Source organism: Bacillus rossius, assembly GCF_032445375.1.
Source record: "Bacillus rossius redtenbacheri isolate Brsri chromosome 9 unlocalized genomic scaffold, Brsri_v3 Brsri_v3_scf9_1, whole genome shotgun sequence".
NCBI classification, from domain to species: domain Eukaryota; kingdom Metazoa; phylum Arthropoda; class Insecta; order Phasmatodea; family Bacillidae; genus Bacillus; species Bacillus rossius.
Genome location: NW_026962012.1, coordinates 18,279,738 through 18,301,532, shown reverse-complemented (window position 1 = coordinate 18,301,532; position 21,795 = coordinate 18,279,738). Strand labels below are relative to the sequence as shown.

The window sequence follows — 21,795 nt, the reverse complement described above, 5'->3', positions numbered from 1 at the left end:
ACTTTAACGTCGTACTCGATAGAGGATGTACCATCGACAGATGTAAAGGATGATCGTCTGCTTGGGACTGTATTCACCAACACGAATAAGAAAGATACACGCAAGCATAAAGCTAATGTTGGTGACATTGTGAGAATCTCCAAGCAGAAAGGTGTCTTTGAGAAAGGTTTCACAGCGAATTGGAGTTCTGAACTTTTCCGTGTGATGTTACAGTGACTCTGAGGCTGTTGACAAAGACATAGACTATGATGAAACACCTAAAGCTGCCAAGATCGAAGAATGTGGCGGTGTCCTGAGACCGAAACGGTGGAAACGACGTGATATATTAAATAAATTTGATCAAGCTTGTGATGATCACCGTCTCAAACATGAAAGTTACCCTGAGGTTGGTGGTAAAACGGAAGACACCAGAGATCGTAATATTTATAAAGGTGCAAGGAAGATGGTGGTAGAAGAGATTGATTACACATCATGGAAAGATCCAAACATATTGGTTGACCGGCTAAGACTTTTACATGGTTCGCTTTGTGCAGGAAACTATTCGTGCATCAAAGAAATATCCTTCATACTCAAGGAACTGAGGAATGCTGGCTACATACAATAATGGCTTGTTTTACTTGCATTTGTATAATGTAAAGCAATAAAATAAATAATTTAAATTATAAGAATTTAATGTTTTTATTTCTTGTATTCTGATTTCTAACTAAGACTTAGATCTCGTAACTTGTGCTTCCTTTTTGCCTTTTTTTGTTGATGGAGCTTCCAAATGTGCTGCCTTTTCGATGATGGTGCTTCCAAATGTGCTGCCTTTTCGTTGTCGGTGCTTCCAAATGTGCTGCCTTTTCGTTGTCGGTGCTGCCAAATGTGCTGCCTTTTCGTAGTCGGTGCTTCCAAATGTGCTGCCTTTTCGTAGTCGGTGCTGCCTTTTCGTTGGTGGTGCTGTCTTTTCGTTGATGGTGCTTCCTTTTTGTTGATTGCGCGTAGTACAAAATGTAGTGATTGAATATTTACTAGTTTATCACCTCTTGGTGTTACTAAAATATTTTTCAAGGTTACTTGCTCCTTTAGAATGTATAAAAATGTCACGATGGATTAATTGAATATAATTAGCTAACGACGAAGGTCATGTGGTCCTGAAATGACTAGCCTATACGTCTGATAATGACATGACTCGGTCTCATGGACTGAAGACAATTGTTCTTTATGTGCGGTTTTGTACATGAACGGCTTATAGGTTATTCAGATTATTCAAAAATTAGACTTTCATGATAGGCTTATCGTCACTGTATTAATTCTTTGGTTAGGTATATTGACTTATGATTAATAAACTCCGCGAAAGGTAACGGAAAAAAGAATTTAAAATTTATTTAATAATTAGTTACAACTGTCACTGGTCAAGAATCTAACCGTGGACATGGATCCATCGATTCAATTTGTAAATTAATAATTGATTTTTTCGGAGACTATTGGAATTTTTCCCGCATTTCTAACTAAATAATTACATGATTTCAACATGGCGGTCAAATTTCAAGATGGTGGACACCTCAGCAATAATAAATTATTACTGCACTGTAGCATGTTAGAATAGAATTTGCATGATGGTAAGACAAGTACACACAATATGGTGACCTCCAGCAGACGAAAACATGATGGTGGCAATGACCGCTAGCATGTACTGAACATAAAATGACGGATCCGTGATGGACATCAAGGTCAAAGTCAAAGATCAATGTCGAGGTCAAATTTCAAGGTTAAGGTTAAATTTCAAGGTCAAGGTCAAAGGTCAAGGTCAAGGTCAAAGGTGTGGTGACATCATACCAGCTGATGGTAAATACCTTGTTATTGGTGGAGGTAGGTCAGTCTGAAGGTGGCTTCTGTGGAGGAAGGATCTGTTGATTTTATATTTTTTGCCCTCGCCGGTTTCGAATCAAGGACGGGAATCGATATAAACAGAATTCTATTAAGTTAATTTTTTGATGAATTTTGAACCTTTTTTTTCATTAAAATCGTATAATAAATAAAGATTTTCAAGATGGTGTCTAAATTTAAAGATGGCGACCATAACGATAATTGTAACATTAAGAGGACCCAATATGGCGGTCTTAACGAAAAGTGTAAGAATGATATGGTACTCAACCAAGATGGCGGGTGTAACGAAATATGCAACATTTATATAATCCAAGATGTCGACCGTAACAATAACTGCAACAGTGGTTTTTAAGATTTTTATTTAATTCGATTATTTAATTTTTTTAATGATTTTTAAAATTTTTCCAGATTTTCTAACATAAAAATTGCGGATTTTCAAGATGGCGACCGTAACGAAAATTGCAATGGTGACGACATGATTCGAAGTTGGTGGAAATTACTAGAAATACAAAATGGCAAATGGATTAGCATGGATTAACATATGGATTAGCATAGATTGACATACGGATTAGCATAGATTGGCATACAGGTTAGCATAGATTGGTATACGAATTAGCATAGATTGGCATACGGATTGGCATAGATTGACATGGATTAGCATAGATTGGCATGGATTAGGTTAGGTTAGCATAGATTAGCATATGGATTAGGTTAGGTTAGGTTAGGTTAGCATAGATTAGCATATGGATTAGGTTAGGTTAGTTTAGTTTAGTTTAGTTTAGGTTAGGTTAGGTTTGCATAGATTAGCATATGGATTAGGTTAGGTTAGGTTAGGTTAGTTTAGTTTAGGTTAGGTTAGGTTAGGTTAGCATAGATTAGCATATGGATTAGGTTAGGTTAGGTTAGGTTAGGTTAGGTTAGGTTAAGTTTAGTTTAGTTTAGTTTAGTTTAGTTTAGTTTAGTTTAGTTTAGTTTAGTTTAGTTTAGTTTAGTTTAGTTTAGTTTAGTTTATTTTAGTTTAGTTTAGGTTAGGTTAGGTTAGGTTAGCATAGATTAGCATATGGATTAGGTTAGGTTAGGTTAGGTTAGGTTAGCATAGATTAGCATATGGATTAGGTTAGGTTAGGTTAGGTTAGGTTAGCATAGATTAGCATATGGATTAGGTTAGGTTAGGTTAGGTTAGGTTAGGTTAGTTTAGGTTAGGTTAGGTTAGGTTAGGTTAGTTTAGGTTAGGTTAGGTTAGGTTAGGTTAGCATAGATTAGCATATGGATTAGGTTAGGTGAGGTTAATTTAGTTTAGTTTAGGTTAGGTTAGGTTAGGTTAGCATAGATTAGCATATGGATTAGGTTAGGTGAGGTTAGTTTAGGTTAGGTTAGGTTAGGTTAGGCGTGCGAAGGAAGTACCTACGGGCTCCGACCAACAGCGCTTCTCTGCTGTGAAGTATTAGGAGATCAGAACTTGAGAGGAGGTAGTAATAAAAACTTGCCGGTGCTGTTGCGCGTCGTGGAAGTAGAGCGCGCCAAAACACACGGTTGCCTGGCCGTATGTATCCGGCGTTCATAACACGTGTAGAAGTAGGCTTATATTCGTTACCTCCTGGCTGTTTATTACCGCCTAATACTTTTCATAGCGAGACGTCCTGGCGAGCTGGTCTGTCCGTCGTAACGGGACATTTTTTCGTGCGTACATGGCTGATGAACGTAACGGGACATTTTTTCGTTCGTACATGGCTGATGAACGTAACGGGACACTTTTTCGAGAGTGCATGGCCGGCGGAAGTGACATAATCCAACATGGCTGATGAAGCGAAGCCTTAAGGTAGCTGCCGCGGATCCCCGGATCCCCCACCACCCACCGGTGCGCCAGGATGAACTATATATACCTACTATTTAGTAATTTACTTGTGTTTTTTTTTTACTTTTAGTAGTGTAGAATTTATGTAATAAATTGTATGTTTGTAAAAGAACTTGTGGTATTTTATTTCTGTAATCTGTTACATTTGTGATATTTATAATTAAATTACATTTTTTTATTCCACGTGTAAGAATTGAACCCTGTATCGATTCAATCAGTAAATTGAGATTTTTTCAATGAATTTTGGAATTTTTCCCGAATTTATAGGTCAATAAATACAAATTTCCAAGAAGGCTTCCTAATTTCCAGATGGTGGGCACCTCAGTAATAATAAATTAATACTTCACTCTAGCAGGTAAAAATTAAATTAACATGACACACTAGCAGACGAAAACAAGATGGTGGACTCCAGCAGACTAAAACAAAATGGTGGACATTGCGTCATACAGGCTGACGTAATATACCTAAACCTTGGCATTAGTGGTGAGAGGTTAGTCAGCCGATGGCTTCTGTGGAGGTATGATATTTTGTCATTTTTTATTTTTGTCCTCACCAGGTTCAAACCAAGGACGTAAGTGCCTGTTTTAAATATATATTTTTGATTATTTAATAATTTTTATGAATTTTTTAATTTTTAAAAAAATTCTAGCTTAAAAATTAAGGATTTTTAAGATGGCGAGCATAACGAAAAGTGCAACGATCTGTAATCCAAGATGGTGTCCATAACGGAATGCGCCACGATTATGTCATTCATGTCCAAGATGGCAGATGTAATGAAATGTGCAAAATTTCTAGAATTCAAGATGGTGACTGTAACGAAATGTGCAATGGTGTTTTTTTAATATTTTTATTAATTTAATTTTTTTATGAATTTTAAAATTCTCCTCGACTTTCTTGCATAGAATTTACGGATTTTCAAGAAGGTGGCCTTAACAAAAATTACCAAAGTGACATCATTCAAATTGGCGGAAAGTTATAGAAAACAAAATGGCGGAATTCAATACGTCGGATCAGATGGCCATCGTGACGTCACAAATCCAAGATGGATGTTGGCTTTGGCTCCGCACTCAGAACCCAGTCCCAGGAGCCCCAAAACTATACTACTGTGGTGGTGGTGGTCATGCGTTGTGGTGGTGTTTGTGTTTGTGTCTTCCGGCTATCGGATGTTCAAATGTATGAAAGAGCACGTGTGAAGTAAGAACTGAGTGAGGTAGTTGGCATGGTTACCCAACAAGGCCGGTTTTTACAGCTATTTGTGAGCATGTGTGGACTTAGTTATGTATGGGTTTGACCAGCAAAAAGACACCGCAACTGTTTGTGAGCATGTATTGGAGTATGTACATGCGTGCGTGAACTTGCGCAGCTCCCCAGCAAGCCGCTGACCCGTCACACAGACCGCTTCATCCCACGGCGCAGCGATATGGACATGTCCGCTTCGAGACACCTGCTCAGTCACGACTCTGCCGAGGACGACGACATAATAAGCAAGGTAAGCATCGCGGCCTGCGATTTTTAATCTTCAACTCTTTATAGCCCTATAGTTAATTCGAATAATCTAGTTTGTTTTATTTATTTCAATAGTTTTATTGCATTCATTTGCATTAAAAACATTTAAAATTTAATATACGCTGTAAATATTTTTCAGGATGTACCTGGTACATTTCAGTTGTTGGCCGAAGAAAACTTTTAACATGTTATTCATTTTTTGTATTTGGTTGAACAATTTGTAATTTCTTAAAGCCTTACAATTCACGAAAGTAGTAAACATATTTTCATTTATACTGTAAGAAATATTGCAATATTCTATCAACTATGACTGAGACTTCTGTAATTATTACAACCAGCTTAATGTTTTTAAATTAAGCATAAGCAAGTTGATATAAAATCCAGTTATGCCCAAATAAAATTGCATTTTGCTTGAATGCTGCCATAAAAATGTTTTGTATTTGCCACTCCCATACATTTGCCATCATCGCAAAATTTTAGTGCATTGTATCATCTGATGAAAAAAACTATTTGGTAAAAAGTATTCCCAAAATAAAGATGTATTTACCAATCTTTTAATACGAACTATTACGAATGAAAAAAAAAACAGGCCCAAAAATGATAGCTTATTCAATTAACTTTCTAAAGTTCGTGTGGGTTTGAAAAAATCTCAGAATTTCTCAGAATATATACATTACTTTGTAACAGTTAATCGCACCAAAACCATTCTACACACTCCTCTCAATTCAGTGAATATTTTTACCTTGCGCACATCACGCTATTTTCTGTCAAATCGGGGAACCTTTAAACAGTAGGAACTTATTAAAAAAAACGGGTCTTTGATTCAGCGTGTTTCCAAATTACTGACACCGCCAATAGTTTAAAACTATCCTCTCTAAACAAGACTGACATCATCTTATGAGGACTCTGATGAGTACTGCTTGTATTGTCCATCTCGAGCAATGTATGACAGCTCCAGAAACATACCAGTCAACATGAAGAGCATGCCGCCGGTTGTACATACGTGGAACACCGCATAAATATTCTTGAAATGTTTCAGGCGATATTCCAGAATTGCTGATACACAAAATTAAATAAGTTCCGAACCACGCCGTGGAAAATGTCCCCACGCCATCATCCATCATGCCTGGCCGGTCTCACCATTTTCTCCTTCCTTGCCGAAAACGTGGGGTTTTTTCAGCTTTCTACTTCCCTTTCCTCCCTGGAGGAATAGCACGCGACTCGCAAGCAAACCTGTAAAAAATATTATGTTTTATAATAATATCAAATGTGAACTATAAATTTATATTATACTACATGTAAAATATTAAGACTAAATTTGTCATTAAAAATACTTCCTATAATATACTTACGCACTAAAAACTATTTATAAAATTACAATAAAAATAAATAAATCTTCTGTAAGAATCTAAAAGCGCAAGGCTCGATAATCACCAAAATTACAAATATAATTTTTACACTGCCCAAATACAACTTAAATATATATCAAATTACAACATGTAACAAACATAAAATAAATACCAGAGCTTTTAACTTCCTGAAATTAATGTTTTTATTAAAATTTTTTTATAGTCGGAGACCCGGGGTTACAACATTAGAAAAATTTTTAGGTTTTTAAATGTACTACGGTTATTGATGTAAACATGACATGCGCATATTGCATAACTTGTAAGTTTTCCAGTAAATTCTATCTGCAATATAATTGTGATTTTGTTCTTACTATTGAGTATTTGAGGATATATGTCAGTTATTGACTTTTTTTCCCCTTAAATTTTGTTCAAATTGACAGTCATGCAAGACACATCGCGGTAAACAAGTGCCATGAAGATTTGATAATGAAACACTCGAAGGGATATTGTACAGCCAATAGCGATTTTTGGCACAAATCTTTGAATTTGAATTTGAACCATAATTTTAGCAGTAAAACTATAATTTAAACATTTTAACCCCACTGTACACTCCCATTTAATTTTTGTTCGGCTAGTTCCTCGAGCCATTCCCAGCGCCGTACCTGAGATTTTGTCTACTCTTTGCAGGGCTAGCTTCTCGCTTCGGATTTTCCCTGCCTTAGTGCACGACCGGCGATTGAAATTCACCCCGCCGGCCGCCGTGATCAGGACAGCTTATATCTGCAGCTTCACAGGGCACCTCGTTTCTCAGAGCTCGCCTGAGGCGAACACTTACAGTTGGGCACAATATATTATCACAACATGTATTAAATATTATATGTAATATAAAAATTTCTACACGGCGGCGTCGGGCTAAGCCTTACGATGTACGCCTCAGACATTTTTTTTTCTATTCTAATACTTCCTCCTTGTTGAACAAAAGTCTTATTGTCAACTTAAACTCTGGTTGCTGATTGGCTGCTGTAAGGCCATATCTGGCGGCCTTCGTACACATGTACCTATGCAGCAAGATACAGATAAATAATATTAATTAATAAACTTACAATAAATGACAGTTAAATAGCAAAATAACATAAAATAATTTTAAAATGTGTTCTGTTCAGGATAGATTGCAAACTTATGTGATGGAAATGCCGTTATGTCTATTGTTGATGTAATATAAATAAGAGTTTAAATTGTTCGTGGCTGGATCTCGTAGAAACATAATTAACAATATAGCCTAAAATTAACTCATACATTTCCAAATTAATATCTTAACATCTAACATTTTATTTCACAATAATAAATAAACAAAATCTGAACGAAAACCATGTTATCGTACAGTTTGGTGTGGCATATGAGGTGATCTAAATTGTGGTGTTCGCCATGAAGAAGTTACACTTTAGGAAGGATGTACTGCTCTCGCTGCTGGAGCTGGTAATGTTCCCTGAACGCCTCGTTTAGTAGGTTACTGATTTGTGTGGTGTTGTAAATTAGGTGGTGGAGAATGATGATTGATATGAACTAGTTGCGGTTGCGGCAGGAGCAGTTATTTTTTTCCTTAAGGCCTTACCAGCAGGTTACTGCAGTAAGTGGTGTGGCAAATGTGATTGGTGGAAGTGACTATAGGACAAACTGCTCTTGAGGCATGAGGCAATATGCTCGTTGCTTAAGCAGATATTGTTTCCTGAGGGCCTCCCCAGAAGAATTCTGAAGTGGGTGGTGTGGCATATTGATGTGATAGAGGATGATGGCTTGCCACAGGACAATCTGCAAATGAGGCCAGAGACACTGTGTTCGCTGCTGTAGCAGATGATATTCCCCGAGGATCTCGCCAGCATGTTGTGTAGCATATGAGGTGGTAGATGGTGGTGGTATCTGTAGGACAGTATGGGCTTGAAGCACTAGACACAATGCTCGCTGCCTCAGCAGTTACAGTGTGGCATATGCGATGGTAGAACATGGGTTTCCGTAGGACAAGCTACGCTTGAGGCAGGAGGCACTGCGCTCGCTGCTGGAGCAGGTTATGTTCCCTGAGGGTCTCGCCAGCATGTTGTGTAGCATATGAGGTGGTAGATGGTGGTGGTGTCTGTAGGACAGTATGGGCTTGAAGCACTAGACACAATGCTCGCTGCCTCAGCAGTTACAGTGTGGCATATGCGATGGTAGAACATGGGTTTCCATAGGACAAGCTACGCTTGAGGCAGGAGGCACTGCGCTCGCTGCTGGAGCAGGTTATGTTCCCTGAGGATCTCGCCAGCATGTTGTGTAGCATATGAGGTGGTAGATGGTGGTGGTGTCTGTAGGACAGTATGGGCTTGAAGCACTAGACACAATGCTCGCTGCCTCAGCAGTTACAGTGTGGCATATGCGATGGTAGAACATGGGTTTCCATAGGACAAGCTACGCTTGAGGCAGGAGGCACTGCGCTCGCTGCTGGAGCAGGTTATGTTCCCTGAGGATCTCGCCAGCATGTTGTGTAGCATATGAGGTGGTAGATGGTGGTGGTGTCTGTAGGACAGTATGGGCTTGAAGCACTAGACACAATGCTCGCTGCCTCAGCAGTTACAGTGTGGCATATGCGATGGTAGAACATGGGTTTCCATAGGACAAGCTACGCTTGAGGCAGGAGGCACTGCGCTCGCTGCTGGAGCAGGTTATGTTCCCTGAGGATCTCGCCAGCATGTTGTGTAGCATATGAGGTGGTAGATGGTGGTGGTGTCTGTAGGACAGTATGGGCTTGAAGCACTAGACACAATGCTCGCTGCCTCAGCAGTTACAGTGTGGCATATGCGATGGTAGAACATGGGTTTCCATAGGACAAGCTACGCTTGAGGCAGGAGGCACTGCGCTCGCTGCTGGAGCAGGTTATGTTCCCTGAGGATCTCGCCAGCATGTTGTGTAGCATATGAGGTGGTAGATGGTGGTGGTGTCTGTAGGACAGTATGGGCTTGAAGCACTAGACACAATGCTCGCTGCCTCAGCAGTTACAGTGTGGCATATGCGATGGTAGAACATGGGTTTCCATAGGACAAGCTACGCTTGAGGCAGGAGGCACTGCGCTCGCTGCTGGAGCAGGTTATGTTCCCTGAGGGTCTCGCCAGCATGTTGTGTAGCATATGAGGTGGTAGATGGTGGTGGTGTCTGTAGGACAGTATGGGCTTGAAGCACTAGACACAATGCTCGCTGCCTCAGCAGTTACAGTGTGGCATATGCGATGGTAGAACATGGGTTTCCATAGGACAAGCTACGCTTGAGGCAGGAGGCACTGCGCTCGCTGCTGGAGCAGGTTATGTTCCCTGAGGATCTCGCCAGCATGTTGTGTAGCATATGAGGTGGTAGATGGTGGTGGTGTCTGTAGGACAGTATGGGCTTGAAGCACTAGACACAATGCTCGCTGCCTCAGCAGTTACAGTGTGGCATATGCGATGGTAGAACATGGGTTTCCATAGGACAAGCTACGCTTGAGGCAGGAGGCACTGCGCTCGCTGCTGGAGCAGGTTATGTTCCCTGAGGATCTCGCCAGCATGTTGTGTAGCATATGAGGTGGTAGATGGTGGTGGTGTCTGTAGGACAGTATGGGCTTGAAGCACTAGACACAATGCTCGCTGCCTCAGCAGTTACAGTGTGGCATATGCGATGGTAGAACATGGGTTTCCATAGGACAAGCTACGCTTGAGGCAGGAGGCACTGCGCTCGCTGCTGGAGCAGGTTATGTTCCCTGAGGGTCTCGCCAGCATGTTGTGTAGCATATGAGGTGGTAGATGGTGGTGGTGTCTGTAGGACAGTATGGGCTTGAAGCACTAGACACAATGCTCGCTGCCTCAGCAGTTACAGTGTGGCATATGCGATGGTAGAACATGGGTTTCCGTAGGACAAGCTACGCTTGAGGCAGGAGGCACTGCGCTCGCTGCTGGAGCAGGTTATGTTCCCTGAGGGTCTCGCCAGCATGTTGTGTAGCATATGAGGTGGTAGATGGTGGCGGTGTCTGTAGGACAGTATGGGCTTGAAGCACTAGACACAATGCTCGCTGCCTCAGCAGTTACAGTGTGGCATATGCGATGGTAGAACATGGGTTTCCGTAGGACAAGCTACGCTTGAGGCAGGAGGCACTGCGCTCGCTGCTGGAGCAGGTTATGTTCCCTGAGGATCTCGCCAGCATGTTGTGTAGCATATGAGGTGGTAGATGGTGGTGGTGTCTGTAGGACAGTATGGGCTTGAAGCACTAGACACAATGCTCGCTGCCTCAGCAGTTACAGTGTGGCATATGCGATGGTAGAACATGGGTTTCCGTAGGACAAGCTACGCTTGAGGCAGGAGGCACTGCGCTCGCTGCTGGAGCAGGTTATGTTCCCTGAGGGTCTCGCCAGCATGTTGTGTAGCATATGAGGTGGTAGATGGTGGCGGTGTCTGTAGGACAGTATGGGCTTGAAGCACTAGACACAATGCTCGCTGCCTCAGCAGTTACAGTGTGGCATATGCGATGGTAGAACATGGGTTTCCGTAGGACAAGCTACGCTTGAGGCAGGAGGCACTGCGCTCGCTGCTGGAGCAGGTTATGTTCCCTGAGGGTCTCGCCAGCATGTTGTGTAGCATATGAGGTGGTAGATGGTGGTGGTGTCTGTAGGACAGTATGGGCTTGAAGCACTAGACACAATGCTCGCTGCCTCAGCAGTTACAGTGTGGCATATGCGATGGTAGAACATGGGTTTCCGTAGGACAAGCTACGCTTGAGGCAGGAGGCACTGCGCTCGCTGCTGGAGCAGGTTATGTTCCCTGAGGATCTCGCCAGCATGTTGTGTAGCATATGAGGTGGTAGATGGTGGTGGTGTCTGTAGGACAGTATGGGCTTGAAGCACTAGACACAATGCTCGCTGCCTCAGCAGTTACAGTGTGGCATATGCGATGGTAGAACATGGGTTTCCGTAGGACAAGCTACGCTTGAGGCAGGAGGCACTGCGCTCGCTGCTGGAGCAGGTTATGTTCCCTGAGGATCTCGCCAGCATGTTGTGTAGCATATGAGGTGGTAGATGGTGGTGGTGTCTGTAGGACAGTATGGGCTTGAAGCACTAGACACAATGCTCGCTGCCTCAGCAGTTACAGTGTGGCATATGCGATGGTAGAACATGGGTTTCCGTAGGACAAGCTACGCTTGAGGCAGGAGGCACTGCGCTCGCTGCTGGAGCAGGTTATGTTCCCTGAGGATCTCGCCAGCATGTTGTGTAGCATATGAGGTGGTAGATGGTGGTGGTGTCTGTAGGACAGTATGGGCTTGAAGCACTAGACACAATGCTCGCTGCCTCAGCAGTTACAGTGTGGCATATGCGATGGTAGAACATGGGTTTCCGTAGGACAAGCTACGCTTGAGGCAGGAGGCACTGCGCTCGCTGCTGGAGCAGGTTATGTTCCCTGAGGATCTCGCCAGCATGTTGTGTAGCATATGAGGTGGTAGATGGTGGTGGTGTCTGTAGGACAGTATGGGCTTGAAGCACTAGACACAATGCTCGCTGCCTCAGCAGTTACAGTGTGGCATATGCGATGGTAGAACATGGGTTTCCGTAGGACAAGCTACGCTTGAGGCAGGAGGCACTGCGCTCGCTGCTGGAGCAGGTTATGTTCCCTGAGGATCTCGCCAGCATGTTGTGTAGCATATGAGGTGGTAGATGGTGGTGGTGTCTGTAGGACAGTATGGGCTTGAAGCACTAGACACAATGCTCGCTGCCTCAGCAGTTACAGTGTGGCATATGCGATGGTAGAACATGGGTTTCCGTAGGACAAGCTACGCTTGAGGCAGGAGGCACTGCGCTCGCTGCTGGAGCAGGTTATGTTCCCTGAGGATCTCGCCAGCATGTTGTGTAGCATATGAGGTGGTAGATGGTGGTGGTGTCTGTAGGACAGTATGGGCTTGAAGCACTAGACACAATGCTCGCTGCCTCAGCAGTTACAGTGTGGCATATGCGATGGTAGAACATGGGTTTCCGTAGGACAAGCTACGCTTGAGGCAGGAGGCACTGCGCTCGCTGTTGGAGCAGGTTATGTTCCCTGAGGGTCTCGCCAGCATGTTGTGTAGCATATGAGGTGGTAGATGGTGGCGGTGTCTGTAGGACAGTATGGGCTTGAAGCACTAGACACAATGCTCGCTGCCTCAGCAGTTACAGTGTGGCATATGCGATGGTAGAACATGGGTTTCCGTAGGACAAGCTACGCTTGAGGCAGGAGGCACTGCGCTCGCTGCTGGAGCAGGTTATGTTCCCTGAGGATCTCGCCAGCATGTTGTGTAGCATATGAGGTGGTAGATGGTGGCGGTGTCTGTAGGACAGTATGGGCTTGAAGCACTAGACACAATGCTCGCTGCCTCAGCAGTTACAGTGTGGCATATGCGATGGTAGAACATGGGTTTCCGTAGGACAAGCTACGCTTGAGGCAGGAGGCACTGCGCTCGCTGCTGGAGCAGGTTATGTTCCCTGAGGGTCTCGCCAGCATGTTGTGTAGCATATGAGGTGGTAGATGGTGGCGGTGTCTGTAGGACAGTATGGGCTTGAAGCACTAGACACAATGCTCGCTGCCTCAGCAGTTACAGTGTGGCATATGCGATGGTAGAACATGGGTTTCCGTAGGACAAGCTACGCTTGAGGCAGGAGGCACTGCGCTCGCTGCTGGAGCAGGTTATGTTCCCTGAGGGTCTCGCCAGCATGTTGTGTAGCATATGAGGTGGTAGATGGTGGCGGTGTCTGTAGGACAGTATGGGCTTGAAGCACTAGACAGAATGCTCGCTGCCTCAGCAGTTACAGTGTGGCATATGCGATGGTAGAACATGGGTTTCCGTAGGACAAGCTACGCTTGAGGCAGGAGGCACTGCGCTCGCTGCTGGAGCAGGTTATGTTCCCTGAGGGTCTCGCCAGCATGTTGTGTAGCATATGAGGTGGTAGATGGTGGCGGTGTCTGTAGGACAGTATGGGCTTGAAGCACTAGACACAATGCTCGCTGCCTCAGCAGTTACAGTGTGGCATATGCGATGGTAGAACATGGGTTTCCGTAGGACAAGCTACGCTTGAGGCAGGAGGCACTGCGCTCGCTGCTGGAGCAGGTTATGTTCCCTGAGGGTCTCGCCAGCATGTTGTGTAGCATATGAGGTGGTAGATGGTGGCGGTGTCTGTAGGACAGTATGGGCTTGAAGCACTAGACACAATGCTCGCTGCCTCAGCAGTTACAGTGTGGCATATGCGATGGTAGAACATGGGTTTCCGTAGGACAAGCTACGCTTGAGGCAGGAGGCACTGCGCTCGCTGCTGGAGCAGGTTATGTTCCCTGAGGGTCTCGCCAGCATGTTGTGTAGCATATGAGGTGGTAGATGGTGGCGGTGTCTGTAGGACAGTATGGGCTTGAAGCACTAGACACAATGCTCGCTGCCTCAGCAGTTACAGTGTGGCATATGCGATGGTAGAACATGGGTTTCCGTAGGACAAGCTACGCTTGAGGCAGGAGGCACTGCGCTCGCTGCTGGAGCAGGTTATGTTCCCTGAGGGTCTCGCCAGCATGTTGTGTAGCATATGAGGTGGTAGATGGTGGCGGTGTCTGTAGGACAGTATGGGCTTGAAGCACTAGACACAATGCTCGCTGCCTCAGCAGTTACAGTGTGGCATATGCGATGGTAGAACATGGGTTTCCGTAGGACAAGCTACGCTTGAGGCAGGAGGCACTGCGCTCGCTGCTGGAGCAGGTTATGTTCCCTGAGGGTCTCGCCAGCATGTTGTGTAGCAAATGAGGTGGTAGATGGTGGCGGTGTCTGTAGGACAGTATGGGCTTGAAGCACTAGACACAATGCTCGCTGCCTCAGCAGTTACAGTGTGGCATATGCGATGGTAGAACATGGGTTTCCGTAGGACAAGCTACGCTTGAGGCAGGAGGCACTGCGCTCGCTGCTGGAGCAGGTTATGTTCCCTGAGGGTCTCGCCAGCATGTTGTGTAGCATATGAGGTGGTAGATGGTGGCGGTGTCTGTAGGACAGTATGGGCTTGAAGCACTAGACACAATGCTCGCTGCCTCAGCAGTTACAGTGTGGCATATGCGATGGTAGAACATGGGTTTCCGTAGGACAAGCTACGCTTGAGGCAGGAGGCACTGCGCTCGCTGCTGGAGCAGGTTATGTTCCCTGAGGGTCTCGCCAGCATGTTGTGTAGCATATGAGGTGGTAGATGGTGGCGGTGTCTGTAGGACAGTATGGGCTTGAAGCACTAGACACAATGCTCGCTGCCTCAGCAGTTACAGTGTGGCATATGCGATGGTAGAACATGGGTTTCCGTAGGACAAGCTACGCTTGAGGCAGGAGGCACTGCGCTCGCTGCTGGAGCAGGTTATGTTCCCTGAGGATCTCGCCAGCATGTTGTGTAGCATATGAGGTGGTAGATGGTGGTGGTGTCTGTAGGACAGTATGGGCTTGAAGCACTAGACACAATGCTCGCTGCCTCAGCAGTTACAGTGTGGCATATGCGATGGTAGAACATGGGTTTCCGTAGGACAAGCTACGCTTGAGGCAGGAGGCACTGCGCTCGCTGCTGGAGCAGGTTATGTTCCCTGAGGGTCTCGCCAGCATGTTGTGTAGCATATGAGGTGGTAGATGGTGGCGGTGTCTGTAGGACAGTATGGGCTTGAAGCACTAGACACAATGCTCGCTGCCTCAGCAGTTACAGTGTGGCATATGCGATGGTAGAACATGGGTTTCCGTAGGACAAGCTACGCTTGAGGCAGGAGGCACTGCGCTCGCTGCTGGAGCAGGTTATGTTCCCTGAGGGTCTCGCCAGCATGTTGTGTAGCATATGAGGTGGTAGATGGTGGCGGTGTCTGTAGGACAGTATGGGCTTGAAGCACTAGACACAATGCTCGCTGCCTCAGCAGTTACAGTGTGGCATATGCGATGGTAGAACATGGGTTTCCGTAGGACAAGCTACGCTTGAGGCAGGAGGCACTGCGCTCGCTGCTGGAGCAGGTTATGTTCCCTGAGGGTCTCGCCAGCATGTTGTGTAGCATATGAGGTGGTAGATGGTGGCGGTGTCTGTAGGACAGTATGGGCTTGAAGCACTAGACACAATGCTCGCTGCCTCAGCAGTTACAGTGTGGCATATGCGATGGTAGAACATGGGTTTCCATAGGACAAGCTACGCTTGAGGCAGGAGGCACTGCGCTCGCTGCTGGAGCAGGTTATGTTCCCTGAGGGTCTCGCCAGCATGTTGTGTAGCATATGAGGTGGTAGATGGTGGCGGTGTCTGTAGGACAGTATGGGCTTGAAGCACTAGACACAATGCTCGCTGCCTCAGCAGTTACAGTGTGGCATATGCGATGGTAGAACATGGGTTTCCGTAGGACAAGCTACGCTTGAGGCAGGAGGCACTGCGCTCGCTGCTGGAGCAGGTTATGTTCCCTGAGGGTCTCGCCAGCATGTTGTGTAGCATATGAGGTGGTAGATGGTGGCGGTGTCTGTAGGACAGTATGGGCTTGAAGCACTAGACACAATGCTCGCTGCCTCAGCAGTTACAGTGTGGCATATGCGATGGTAGAACATGGGTTTCCGTAGGACAAGCTACGCTTGAGGCAGGAGGCACTGCGCTCGCTGCTGGAGCAGGTTATGTTCCCTGAGGGTCTCCAGAGCCGGGTGCTGGTTCTGGGGACTTCAAGGAACCCTCCTGTCCCAAGACCTGACTCCTGGCCAGTGAGGCCTCGCTACCGACCGTGCATCGCCCGCCCAGATGCAATACTGGACCTGCCTGCTTTCGACCCCAGCCCCCGTGAGTACTGTTCATTTCCCTTACTGCATAGGCATAGTTTTAGCTGAAATAATATTTTAACAAAACAATATATTAAGAATACTTGCATAATAAACTTTCGTGTAATTTTTTTGGTTCGAAGTAACATTAATTGTAGAATCCACATACTTAATTAAAATATATATGTATACTTTAATAAAATAAAATACTTATCACATATTAACTAGGTACTCTATTTGATTCTAGGTGGATACAATAAAAAAAAACTAAGAGAAATTTATCCACCAAAAAATTACCTTCTCACCACAACAATCAAGAAAATTACTGTCGCCATTGTAACATTACAGCACTAATATTGGTCACAGTATAAGCCTCTATTAGGAATTCTCTTATCGATGTGCCACGATTGTAATTTTTCCTCCAGCTTAAAAATATAAACTCTTAAAAGTATCTTACTCTTTCTATGCCATTAATGGTAACAATATGTATATTTAAATTTCCCATTTAAAGATATATCTTACATAAGTAAATATATGTTGACGAAACCTTAACAAAATCATGTTTATATTTAAATATAAGGTATTTTACATGTTTATATACTTGACAGAATGATTTACCATAAAAATTTGGTATTTTCATGCTCAGAGGTAATCCTGCATGCCTAACTGCTATGATCTGTTTTCTTGTCCAACACCATTCCATGACTTCACATGGCTCATGTTGCATACTTCAACATCCTAGATTAAGGCACAGGTGGCATCCTGACAGAGAAACAACAGCGATTTTTAAACTTTTCCAAACACCCTCCATTAATTCGTGTGGTTGATGCTGAAGATGTGAACATAATTGATTGGTTTGTCGGAAGGGGTGGGGGTGGGACATTCTGCCTGTATAGCTGAAGCCCTGAGTGTTCATGTGCAAAAATACTTTTTGATTTTGTGTGGTTCATGAAGCACATGTAAACATCCTTAACTGTAGCACATGTGGAATCCTGACTGCTAAACTGTAGTGCTCTGGGGTTCTTCCTACCATCCTCCATTGCTTCGTGATTCATGCAGCTGATGTAAAGATTTTATATTTTAAAACAGTTAGCATCCTGACAAGTAATCAACAATGCTCTGGGTTTCCTCCAACCAACTTCCATGTATTCTTGTTTAATGCAGGATATGTAGACTGTAGTACAGGTGGCATCCTGCCTGCTAACCCTCAGTGTTCTTGGTTTCTTCCGACCTACATCCATGGTTTCGAATCTCTCAAGCAGCTGGGGCCCGTCCCATCTGGTCCCAATACACTCGCTGCAAGCTCCAGCTGTGTTTAACAAGTTATAAACACTAGTATGCCCAGATAGGGCTTAACCTACATATTTAAATAAAAACACCAGAGGAAAATAAGCCAGAGGAAATCAACCTAATGCAACAACCCTTAAAAGGGTGGCAGAACATTAAAAACCATTATGGTTGATTTTTTATTTTGAGTACAAACACTATATCTGTGAAATTTTCAAAAATCAATTTGTAACGCCCCTCGTGCCTCAAAATTAAATTATTTAAAATTAATTAAAAAACTTGGAAACTGCTGGGATCAAAAAATATTGAGGAAAATTAAAGTTATTGACCAGAGGTGGCACGAGGTGGATAACAAGACAATTTGGAACTCCCTACACACAAGCAACTTGAGAGCTAGTGGATCGTTAAAGAGAATAAGGTATATAATAAATAAATAAACACTACACAAGTAGCTTGATCTATAGGTTCCCTGTTTTATTTAAAAATGTAAACAATTAATTCGGTTTTCCATTTGTTTTGCAATTTGTAACTTTCCCATTGAAGGGTATTAACAATATATTTAACTTATTTGAAAAGGGGCCGGCCCGATATTATTAAAACAACACATATTCAACTTTAACAAACGACGATTACATAAACAAAAATTTTGAAGTATCACACCAAAATTTGATTCGTCCAATGATTACATAGATAATAAGTTTCCTTGATTCTACATGTTCTTGAGGATTAAGTTCTTAAATCACTGCTCGCTGGTAGGCTACTTATTCTTTTAATGTAGTTCGTAGATAGAAATGGGGGAGATGTTTATTTTGCATTATCACCCGGGTCTTCGCAGTAAGACGTCGGGTCGGGAAAGATCTCTTCTAACGTGACTCGGAGTTCGAGGTCCAGGACCACGAGCTGGGAGCAATTTATCTCCCCAGCACTTCGACCCTGTCTGAAACACAAGTCAAATTCAAAACGAATTAGACCTGCTTCCAGACAGTCATACATAGTCGGCGCGAAAGGCCAACAAACGGGAATTTGGGGAGGAGAAACTCACCAAACAGGGTGTAGATTCCGGGCTCACGAGATGTCTAGCGTCGACATCAGGATGGCGCGCATCGAGATACCGCGGATGACACGGAAGAAACCAAATTTTTAGTAAAATAAAAAAAAATAACTAAACATGACTTTTTATAATGACTACTCCTGACTGGCTACTGTACAAATGGGATCACATCCCTCAAGACCGCTGTCTACATTCTTAATAGAAAGTGTTTCCGTCGTAGCCGCGACAAGAGACGGAGAGAAGTTTCGCCCGAACTGCTGCACGGTTAGTAGCCAATGTCAGAGTCCACTCAATGAGGACCACGCTCCTAATTAAAACGGGCGCTAAGGCCCTAGGGAGAAGGAGGGGGATGGTTCGGTTCTAAGCCGAAAATATCCGAAGGAGTCTGAGGCGGGCGTGACAGCAACACGGCATGTGCGCTTTCTACCAGCGGTAACAGGAAGCTACAAAGAATCGACTTTAACAGGACGCGACTAGAAAGCTTAGTGCCTTATGGCGTAGCTGGTGGTGCGCTCTGGCGGCCTAAAGGGGAACTAGCGGAGGCGGTGAACTGAACCGCCGCCAGGTGTCACTGGCGTAGTCTCGGCTCGCTGGCCCCCAGGGCCGAAGTAGCTTTTTCTGCCGCTAGATGTCGTGGAGGTCTCTGTAGGACCAGGGAGAATGTCCTTTAAGCAGGCCATCGTCTTGGCTAGGTTCACATAAGGACACTGCTCCTAGCATAATTTCTCAGAACTAAGGGGGGGGGGAGAGTGGAGGGTGGACAGAAAACGCCACTAAGCTGGGAACGGAGGTCCACTGGAGACCCGTTCGTGACGAGACTCGATTCTCAGCAGGCCTCTAAGAAGTAGCAGCTTGCAGCCCACAAGCTGCTCTATGCAATTTTGGTCATGCAGGCAATTAATATTACAAACCCGTGACGTGACTGCAGGCGAGAGAAATTTCAACCGGCCTGCCCTTGTCCACGTTAGACTAGCAAAATATCAGATTGGCCCCTGAGAAAGGTGCTTCAGTCCACTGGCACAAAGTTTAAACACGTGGCATACACCGGCCTAACAAAGAGAAATTCACCCCTTCATCAACCAGATAAATTAAAAAAAAAAATCCAAAAAAAATTAAAAATATAAAAACAAATTTAAAAGGGTGTCGAAATGCCAAATTTCCGGCACAAATTGCTATACATCTCTTCTTTAACAGGTACAATAAATATAATTTTGGTGAATTTAATAAGTACAAATATATAGACTTTCTTCTCTACATATAATGAAAATATTTTATAGCAATTAAGAAAAAAATAACACAGTGTGGAAGAAATATGGCCACCAAACATTAATAGCACAGAAGAAGCAGAAAATGCACAAGTGCAAGAAGATTGAACCTTGCATTATGAGAAAATATAATCAAACACTAACTTTATCTTTAACAAGTGACTCATACAAATAAATCCAATAAATGCCATATAATTTAAGCAAAAGTACAAAAAATTAAGACGAAACTTATAGAAATTATATTGGCCATTACAGAAAAAAACTGTAATATTTAGCTCTCCGGTAACCTCCATCGTCACTTACTTCTGACTCTCTCTCCTCCATTTCCTCCATCTCCCCACATCTCCCCACATCTCCCCACATCTCCCCACATCTCCCCACATCTCCCCACATCTCCCCACATCTCCCCCCACATCTCCCCCCACAACTCCCCCCACAACTCCCCCACAACTCCCCCACAACTCCCCCAACAACTCCCCCAACAACTCCCCCCACAACTCCCCCCACAACTTCCCCCACAACTCCCCCCACAACTCCCTCCCCAAAACTCCCCCCACAACTCCCCCCACAACTCCCCCCACAACTCCCCCCACAACTCCCCCCACAACTCCCCCCACAAATACCCCCACAAATCCCCCCACAAATCCCCCCACAAATCCCCCCACAAATCCCCCCACAACTCCCCCCACAACTCCCCCCACAACTCCCCCCACGACTCCCCCCACGACTCCACACACGACTCCACCCACGACTCCACCCACGACTCCACCCACGACTCCACCCACGACTCCCTCTCCCCACGACTCCCTCTCCCCACGACTCCCTCTCCCCACGACTCCCTCTCCCCACGACTCCCTCTCCCCACGACTCCCTCTCCCCACGACTCCCTCTCCCCACGACTCCCACCCCCCACGACTCCCACCCCCCACGACTCCCACCCCCCACGACTCCCACCCCCCACGACTCCCACCCCCCACGACTCCCACCCCCCACGACTCCCTCCCCCCACGACTCCCTCCCCCCACGACTCCCTCCCCCCACGACTCCCTCCCCCCACGACTCCCTCCCCCCACGACTCTCTCACCCCACGACTCTCTCACCCCACGACTCTCTCACCCCACGACTCTCTCACCCCACGACTCTCTCACCCCACGACTCTCTCACCCCACGACTCTCTCACCCCACGACTCTCTCCCCCCACGACTCTCTCCCCCCACGACTCTCTCCCCCCACAACTCTCTCCCCCCACAACTCTCTCCCCCCACAACTCTCTCCCCCCACAACTCTCTCCCCCCACAACTCTCTCCCCCCACAACTCTCTCCCCCCACAACTCTCTCCCCCCACAACTCTCTCCCCCCACAACTCTCTCCCCCCACAACTCTCTCCCCCCACAACTCTCTCCCCCCACAACTCTCTCCCCCCACAACTCTCTCCCCCCACAACTCTCTCCCCCCACAACTCTCTCCCCCCACAACTCTCTCCCCCCACAACTCTCTCCCCCCACAACTCTCTCCCCCCACAACTCTCTCCCCCCACAACTCTCTCCCCCCACAACTCTCTCCCCCCACAACTCTCTCCCCCCACAACTCTCTCCCCCCACAACTCTCTCCCCCCACAACTCTCTCCCCCCACAACTCTCTCCCCCCACAACTCTCTCCCCCCACAACTCTCTCCCCCCACAACTCTCTCCCCCCACAACTCTCTCCCCCCACAACTCTCTCCCCCCACAACTCTCTCCCCCCACAACTCTCTCCCCCCACAACTCTCTCCCCCACAACTCTCTCCCCCCACAACTCTCTCCCCCCACAACTCT

At 45.4% G+C, this 21,795-nt stretch overlaps 1 protein-coding gene across 1 annotated transcript in view; it reads left to right on the top strand.

Annotated features, from left to right (window-relative positions):
- The window catches only part of LOC134542602 (protein cortex-like), a 102,129-nt gene that overhangs the window by 20,598 nt on the left and 59,736 nt on the right, over window positions 1–21,795 (top strand). The window contains exons 2-3 of the mRNA XM_063386982.1: window positions 5,088–5,213; window positions 16,190–16,400. Of these exons, the coding sequence (XP_063243052.1) occupies window positions 5,088–5,213; window positions 16,190–16,400 (337 nt within the window). The remainder of the gene's footprint in view (window positions 1–5,087; window positions 5,214–16,189; window positions 16,401–21,795) is intronic.